Below are 9,243 nucleotides of genomic sequence, written 5' to 3'. Positions count from 1 at the left end.
GAGACAGAAGGCGAGAAATCACCCCCCAGGGGTGTATGGTCACACCGCAATCCCTTCCCCTCCATTCTCCTCTCGGGATCTTGGGCACGCACGCACACGCGCCCGGCGTGAGTTTTAAGCCACCAAGTCTGGTGGCTACATGGGAGTCCAGCGACATAGCCATTATGCTAACTGCTGGTTCCCCAAAAATCTAACTTTTAACAAATCTACTGACAACAAATTCCACCTAAGAAACAGATATGTTTGAGGCACACCCCCAGCACAGCTTCCGTCAGGGCTTGCTCCGTGCATCCTTCCGTACCTCCCAAGAAGAACGGGTCTCGCTCCTGTGGTGGGGGCGGGGCTCTCCACTGATCCTGGAGCGGAAGCCGTGGGGGTTGGCTGAAAGTGTTGGGGACAGGTCCAGGTGTGTGCTGTGGGAATTCTGGAGGGCCCTGAGGGACAGGGACACAAGCAAAAGACAGAACAATGTTCAGAAAGGTATACACAGCCCCAGTTTTCCTGAGTATCAATAAGAGCTTTCCTCCCTACGGGGTCGGCCAGCCTGTATGCGTGTGCATGTGAGAGTGCATGTGTGTACTGACATACCCACAGCTACATGTCGAAATATACAAAAATTAAATATAAAATAGGTGATTCTGCCATAATGTAACAGTCAAAAATAAAAATGCAACATCTAGAAATTAATTCAGTATTTTAACATTATTACAACACAAAAATATTATGTTTAAGCTTACTGGAATCCATGCACTTACTGATCTTCTTCCCCAATAATCCAAAAGACTGAATGTCTACTTTGAGTGTTCACGACATTTATCTTCTCACAGATGCTATTCTTTGCTACCTATTTAAACACAACTATAAGCTACAGCTATGAAGCTGCTTTAGTTCAAAAAATGAAAAATTCAATTTGCTCTGTAACAAAAATCAGCAATCTCAGACGTGACAGAAAAATGTGAAATATTTAAGACACCACATTATTATAAAAGAAACATTACACAGTTGGATTCCTTTGGATAAAAAATGTCAAACTCTTACAGACGAACATTTTTAACAAGTACATGTTAGCAGTAGAACTGCAGTCGGCAGACTGAAATCACTTCATTTTCAGCTGGCCTTCCCAGTATTCAAGGGGAGTTCAGAGCCACCATAGTTACATAAGAAAGCAGATTTTAAAATATGCTCACAGTTTTTCCACTGCTCCTAACAGATAATTCATTACTATCATTAAAATAATTTTCATTAAACATCACATTGTTCTTTGGAATTGAGCCAGTATGTCTCAACCTCTTTTTTTTTTGAGAGGTTTTTTGCTATAGGACGCGTGCGCTCGCCAGACAGACAGAGAGAAACAGAGAGACAGAAAGCGAGAAATCAGCACCCCAGAGGGGATGGCCACGCCGCAATCCCTTTTCCTCCAGTCTCCTCTCGGGATCTTGGGCACGCACGCACACGCACCTGGCGTGAGTTTTAAGCCACCCTGTCCGGGACATGAACCATGGTCAACTACGTGGGAGTCCAGCGACATAGCCATTACGCTAACTGCTGGTCCTATGTCTCAACCTCTTTAAAAAAAAAAAAAAAAAACGTCCTCCTCCTAAGCCTGAAGCTCTGACACGGGACAATCACCCTGCTGCGGGTGCGGCCAGCTGTCCCAACACCGACACCGGAAAGGTTCTGCGAGCACGTCCCCTCCTCTCTGCCTGTGCGGCAGTGCAGCGTAATGCTCATGGAGCTAGTCTGGACCCAGACACGGGATGAGGAGGACACGCTGAGATATAAACATGACGTCTTCGTAAGAACACAAACATTACGTGACACTGAAACGTGAACAGGGAGGCCAAAAGCGCATTATTTTCTTTGGCCATAGGGTGCGTGAACTCATCCAAAGCAGGTGTGGGGGGCAGGAGACTGAGACAGCATCCCCGGGGGATCATGGTCACACTGCAATCCCTTTTCCTCCATTCCTCAACCCTACTGGGATCTGGAGCACACAAGCAAGCATGTGTCCAGCGTGGTTTTTTTTCTTTTGAGAAAGATTTTTGCTATAGGGCATTTGCATTCACCAGAGAGACAGAGACAGAAAGCAAGAAATTACCCCCTAGAGGGGATGGCCATACAGCAGTTCCTTCTCCTACAATCTCCTCTCGGGATCTGGGGCACGCATTCATATGTGCCTGGCGTGAGTTTTAAGCTACCGGGTCCAGAACTCAAACTCCAGTCGACTACAGTAGTCTAGCGATGTAATCGTTACGCCACCTGCTGGTCCCCCGCCCCCCCAGCATTGTTTTCAACAAATCAGAGCTAGGACTTAAATCACAGCCAACCACATGGGACCTGGCTTCCTTAACCACTGTGCTATGGCATCAGCCCAAAGTTATTTTATGGGAAGTCGAGGAAATCCTCACCATATCAATGTCTGACATTAGGGAGCATCACCTCTCATTCTCGATTAAGACACTAGTCAAGACACAAGAGGGCCTAGGCACTGTGGCAGAAGCGGAAAGACATGACTGCAGGGAAGCTGAGGCCATGTGGAAGGCCCAGGTTTGATTTCTGGCCAATCTGGACAGCCCGGTGCGGTGGCGCACACTCGTGGCCCTACCTACTACAAGGCTGAGGCAGGAAGACCACGATGTGGCCAGACCCCATGAAAAATACCCCCCACCAGTTTTCTTTCCAGACCCGCACCCTGGTAAGCAATACGACCAAAGCAATAATATAACTGAAACATGCAAGATTTGTAAGTGAAAATTGAGAATACATATTATATACACTCATAATTAATTAGAAAGGTTTCTTCTTTTAACCCCTAATAAACATGCAGATTTAATCATGTTAATTTGAGACTTCACAGGTATGATGCTTTGATACGAAAATTCTCTACTATTTAATGTTTTTACTTTAATGGTAATATGCTAAAAAGCTTACTTACAGCATTTTATATATGTCGCACTGTATGGAGAGTTTCAGTGAACTTTACTACTTTCTTCCATTGCCAAATTCTCTCGTTTTAAAAATACTCTCAATTTTTGGGGCTGGCAGGTGGTGTGGTAGTTAAAGGCGCTGGACTCCCACATGCCCGACCATGCCTCAAGTTCTAGAGCTGGTGGCTTGCCTGCTTTCTCACTTTCCTCCCTCCTCTCTCCTGCTCTGTCCCTCTCTTGTCAAATTTAAATGAATAAATAAGTAAGTAAGTAAGTAAATAAAGCTCAAAAATAATTCTTAAAAAAAATTTCTCAATTATTGAGTGAAGTGGGTGAGACATACCCTGTGGGTGCCTGTGCCTCCCCTAAACTGTAACAGCACCGCATCTCTCCAGGTAACAAATGTTCCGTTTCGTACTCCATCTTTAGTAACATGCATCAACATGTAACATGTGCAGGTGCTTCAAATTTTAAAATAATCTTCAAAACTTTTTGGATGACAGTAAGTTAGTAATCACAATTATGATTACCTCACAAAGACGTGTAGATGATGTTTCTTGCAGTGACACAAGAAACTGAACAGCTGCCGGCCCTCTGACTACAGAAAGGTCTGAGTGACCCCTTGTACTGCCTCCCACCCACGTGAGGAGTGCCGGCCGCCCCAAGTGAAGACCCTCCTAGGATTAGCAGCTTGCTTCCATGAGCTGCCTGGACGTGTCCCTGGCGACTCTTCCTTCAGGGACAGGCGCAAGGAATGGGCAAAGAGGTAAATACAGAAGAAACCAGTGGGCGCTATTACAATAAGGTACGCTGGGAAATGCCAAACCCATGCGTGGGAACTGCCCCGTGATGCTGGCAAGCACCACTGCCATGGCTTGAAGCTAGCAACCCCAGGCAGGGAGACGGGCACACTCGCAGCGAGGGCAGCCACACACAGGCCCAGCCCCTGGTACAGGAGCTGCCGGGAGACTCGGCAAGGCAGGCACTGTCTGGCCAGGGGCTGTGGTGTGAGACTCTGCGGAAGGAGCTTGTCTCTCTCTCAGTAACAGATACGAAGGATAATGGAAATCTTTTAAAAATGAAAAATACGTGTTTTCTTTCGCTTACAAAATAGAAAAACAAAGAATGCTTATCTGAAAATATGAAAAAACATTTCCAACCTTCAAGGTGTGATCGGAAATGACAGCTCTCTTCAAAGAATTGCTGGATGGTGCCCTGCCAAGGTGTGTGCTTGGTCTGTACTAAAGCCTGCCGCGGGGTCGCTGGCCGAGTCTGGCTGGGCTGGACCTCCGTTTGGTACGAGGACATATGGAACTCTGACTCCAGTGCCCTCAATGGGCAAAGTCCTCGAACACAGAGCAGCAGGAGGACCGCCCGCTGTCCAGTCCAGGCTGAGGACTCAGGGGCTGTGGGTACACCGGGACTGTGGACACAAGTGGGGCTCCAGGGAACCTGGACATGTGCTGTGCAGCCAGGACGAGGCACCGGACTCATCCCCCAAAGTACACGCCAACTAATCCTGCCTCGCGATGGTCCTGATGCTTTAGTGCAGAGGTCACCAACTCCCAGGCCATGGACTGGTACCAGGCCACTGGGCAACACAGCAGGGGTGGGCAGCGGGGTGAGGCTTCCTTTGTCTTTCCACACGGTGCTGCTCCCCGTCGCTCGTGCTGTGCCCTGGGCACATCTGATGTTGGGTCAGCGGGGTACTGGATCTCATGGGGCACGAACCCTGGTTTCCCTGCACCCTGGAATGCGGTATTGGCAGAGACGCGGTGCATGGTGGGTGTGCTGTCTGGGGTGACCTTCCAATCAGCTCCCCACTCCCATAGTCAGAACTGTCTCCCATGAGGCCAGTCCCTGGTACTAGGGAAGTTGGGGACCGCTGCTGTAGTGAGAGCCAATGAGAACGAGTCAGAGCCTGGGTGAGCTACAGAGGGTTCTGGACCAAGGGTCAGGGCCTGGGTGACGTCAGAGCGGGACCAACCATGGAAACAGGGATGGAGGGCAGGCACTGTCTGGTGGGCCGTGGGCCATGGCCACCCCAGCCCTTCTCTCCTCAACACCTGGCCGGGAAACTCTTCGGTCATAATGTTGCTGGCCCGAGGGTACACCAGCACTTGAACATTTTATTTACTTATTTGACTATTAAAAAGAGAGTTTTGCTATAGGGTACATGCACTCACCAGAGACAGAAAGCAAGAACTCATCCCCCGGGGGGATGGCCATGCCTCAATCCCCTCTCCTCCATTCTCCTCTTGGGATCTTGGGCACACATGCACATGCGCCTGGCTTGAGTTTAAGCCACCAGGTCCAGGACTCGAATCAGGGTTGACTCCGTGGGAGTCCAGTGATGTAACTATTACGCCATCTGCTAGCCCTGCATTTTAGTATTTTAAATCATACTGTGCCTACTCAACCCCAGAGTCTTGATATCCGAGAACAAGCTAAAGTTCCCAGAGATCATTTTATTTGACAGAAAAAAGAGGTAAAGGAGGCAGTTCCGGTCATACGATGTGAATCAGCGAAGTCACTCATTTGGATGACTTTAAGCAACGATTTTCTCTCTTAGGTATGAAAGTGGTCGTCTACACAACCCGAAATCGTGCGTTCCATCTTTGTTTTCAGTGCTCACTCTGTTTCTGCCTCAGCAAAAATGCAAAACCACCACAGAAAACACCCTCTCGCACTGCCCTCTTCCGGCTCAGCTGCAGGAGATGGAGCCCCAACGCCTAGGCTCTCCACCCTGACCAGACCGCGGAAGGCCGCAGGGCAGTGCCATCACTAAACCCTGCTAGTTCTCGCTGGCTCGTCAAGGCCCTGGACAGGGGGCCCACCTTCTGTTTCCACTCCCCCAGCCCGTCCGGTCCAATCCCATGTCCAGCACCTCCAGCCCCTCCCCACAGAGCAGCTGTGCCCTCACCTGCAGGTGTCCCCGCCCTCCCCGCCTCATCCCTTCGGAAGATCACGTCCCACCACGAGGAACGTGTGAGCCTGCTGACCTTCCCCAGCAGTGTGCGGCAGTCCTCGGCTCCTACTGCACTGGCTCAGATTCTCACGACAGAAACAGAACAGCAGATGCGGGAGACTGGAAGGAGGGCTGGACGGAGGCCCCGTGCGCAGACATGCTCTGGGCCATGGCTCCAGCCAGCAGATGCAGGGCGAGGGGAGTGAGCGCTCTCTGGCACCCCTGTGTGGGTGAGCTGGCAGAAAGCAGGCACCAGCAGGGTCTGGAGAAGCACTGCAGGGGCCAGTACTTTCTGAGAAAGGGGGTGAGTCCATTTTCCAAGACAACAAATGCCTGCGTGCCAGCCAAGCGGTAGCAGGACGGGAAAAACAAGCAGACAATGTGAGATCTTATTCAGAGAGAAACTCAAGGACTGATGCCAACATGCCTCGGGCGGGAAGTTCCCTGTGTGGCCACATCAGACACTGCCGGACTCCTGGCTTACGAGGGAGAGGCAGCACGGGCGACACAAAGGTCTGCGAGTGCTGGGTGCTTCGTGCCAGCAGAGCTGAGGAGACCGAATGCTAACTACTGAATTCAGAGGAACCAAATAAACCCTAAAACTTGCGAGCTCGATGAACCCAAAGCTGCTCACTGTTATTTTTAATCTGACCAGAGAGGGAAAAAGTAAATGAGAAAGGGACAGTGAGAAAGAAAGCCACCAGGTCCCGACCTGAACCGCGGTCAGCCATGTGGGAGGTCCAACGTCTTAACCACCACGCCACCTGCCACCCCACTGCTCACTGTTACTAGTATTGCTTTTCTGAAGAGAAAGCCACCACCCACCAGGCCTCGTCAAACTCTCAGTGCTCCCTCCCACACTGCCTGGCTCTGGTGAGCACAGGCAACACTTCTATGCTCCCTGCACCCGCAGTAAAACCGGGACTCTGGCCTGAGTTGGCGCCACATGGGCAACACTGCTAATGGTCTAAGGATCACAGGATCTCCCTTCTTCCTGAGTGGCAGGCCCTTGCTATTCTGGGCAGCACCACCAGGTGTGCTGTCTGCCCACCACACTCCGAGGGCAGCTAGCTGCCAGGCTCCAGTCACACAGGGCCACTTTCCCCGAGAGAGCTCAGCAGGGCAGCCTCGGCAGGACTGCACCTGCCCCCCCTCCTCCTCTGCTCTCAGCCTTGACTACAGCCCAGGCCAAGTCCCGTGGGGAAGCTCCCTAAGCGCATCACTGTGCACCAGGTTTCGTGTTACATGCACCTCCACTTCCACCCTGACTCCTAGAGGGCACTCACAAAGCTCTATCAAACATGGACACAGCCCAAGAAAGAGGCAGAGCTAGTTATGTGTCCTCGATGGGACGAAGCAGTTCGGGTGTACAAAGTTGCAGTGAGTCCACCAAGGCTGCAGCGTCACGCTGACACTCAGGACATGGGCCCACACTGCCCGACTCCGGGCTTACGAAGGGCCCTTCCCACTGTAGCACACCGCTTCCCCAAGACAGACCTGCCTCCAAACCATAGCCGACTTGATCCCCACCATGAGAAAGGTCTGTCGTTGTGATCGTTCGTCTGTTAACGGTTCAGGGGCATAAAGGGTAACAAAAGAGCAAGCCCCCCACCGAAGGATGAGTTGCTGCACACCGGGGTGTGGTGGTGTGTACCTCACGGTGGAACTTTTAGTACTGATGTAACGCCACCTTTGAAAGGCTACTTTAATCCTTGCAAATAATTGCTCTATTTTGCTTTTCTTTATATCCCTTTAAAAATCCAAGGTAAGAACTTATCCTTGTCTCTCATATAATTCTTACATAAATTATGCATTCACTTTTTTGCATCTCTTGTTAATTACTTGATGTTATCTATTTTAATCCTATTCAAGAAGAATGATAACTCGTTACAAAAAGAGATGAAAACTGCATAAATTGCTTAGCACAAAGTTAATCGTATAAAGCCAAGAATAAAAAGGCTCTTACAGCTATTAGGTGACTTATCAGCCTCCCTAAAAGGGTCAGTTAGTATATTTTAATAAGACTAATTAAATGCCTTAACAATGTCATTGAAACTTCTTGAGTCTTCAATAAATTACAACCTTCTTCTAACAGCATGTTTTCGTTTCTTAATCTCACTTAAAATGCAAAGAACGGTATCAGAACCCGATTGATACTTAGGAGTGCCACTCAGCCAGCTCGATTAAAGGGGCTCAGCGCAGACGGCGGACCACTAGTGACCCCAACAGAAGCGACACTAAGCTCTCTCTCGCAATATGTTAATCCGCTTTATTCCAACAGTCTCCACAGATGTGCTTCCCTCCAAGGTGTGCCTCGTCTAAATACCTACGTCCGTCCTCTTTGAGGGTATCTTATACTTACAGTCTACATACTTCACGCAGGAGCTGCCCAGTGTCACGTACTAGGTCTCATACTGGGAGCAAAAGCAGCACGGGCAGTAAGGCCTCGAGGGTAACACCACCAGTTCCCAATGGGACTGCAGACCTACTACGACTCCGAAGCCCCTCTCAGCACACAGTACCACTGCGCCGAGCCCCCTGGCGACGCCTGGCATGATCCTCTTCAGTGGAAGGAGGGAGGGGCAATAGGATCCCCTCAAAAGCATGCTCTCGGGACAGCCCTGCCAAAGCAGACGTGCCGCCCTTGTACACAGTGCCGTCACAGTCTTCCGTAGTTGGGTTACCTTCCTGGACCCACTGTCCCCCACCTACTCAAGCTCACTTCCGTCCTTGAGAAGAAAGCACACATACAAATGAAGGGAATGAGCTTCACAGAGACCGTCTCGGTTCCAATCCTACCTCCTGTATCCAGTCATGTGAATTTAAATGATTCAGTCTTCTCATGACTCAGTTTCTCAATGTGTAAAACTGAAAAACAGAACAGTGCTTTGGCTTTGTAAGGCGCCAACCACAAGCCTGAACGACTCTGGAGTACAGTACTGACTCGCTGATCTTTCCACTCGCCAGTGATCTTCAAATAGGAAGACTACTTCTTCATGGAAAAACGAACCAGGGAAACAAGCAAAACAGCGGCCTGAGCAAGCCGCCTTGAAGGAAGCCCTGTGGATGCAGTGGCCCTCTGACCCGTAATTACATCCTGGGGCTTCCTGACAGTGTCAGGTAATGGAAAGGCCCATCACCAAAGCGTGTAGCTACTTCATCCCAGCAGCCAGAGACTGGAAAAAATGCCAGTGCCGACCCGAGGAATGGCGAAGCAAACTGTGCTGCCCCATCGGAGTGTCAAACCACAAAGAGGGCAGACAGCCGGCGGGAGCCAGGTGTCCCAGGTGCGAGGCGCACCTCTACGGGGGGGGGGGGGAGCGGGCGTCCAAGGGGGGAGGCCGGGGG

General features: G+C 50.4%; 1 protein-coding gene across 1 annotated transcript in view; it reads right to left on the bottom strand.

Moving 5' to 3' along the window:
- Positions 1-9,243, bottom strand: part of RBM33 (RNA binding motif protein 33) — a gene marked incomplete at its 5' end in the record, with an annotated part of 106,573 nt that overhangs the window by 40,715 nt on the left and 56,615 nt on the right. The window contains one exon of the mRNA XM_014586032.1: positions 302-434. Within this exon, the coding sequence (XP_014441518.1) occupies positions 302-434 (133 nt within the window). The remainder of the gene's footprint in view (positions 1-301; positions 435-9,243) is intronic.

The sequence above is a fragment of the Tupaia chinensis genome, unplaced genomic scaffold (genome assembly GCF_000334495.1).
Source record: "Tupaia chinensis unplaced genomic scaffold, TupChi_1.0 Scaffold000110_1, whole genome shotgun sequence".
Classification (NCBI taxonomy): Eukaryota; Metazoa; Chordata; class Mammalia; order Scandentia; family Tupaiidae; genus Tupaia; species Tupaia belangeri.
Note: the sequence above shows the minus strand (reverse complement) of the source record. Positions and strands in the feature narration are given on the sequence as shown.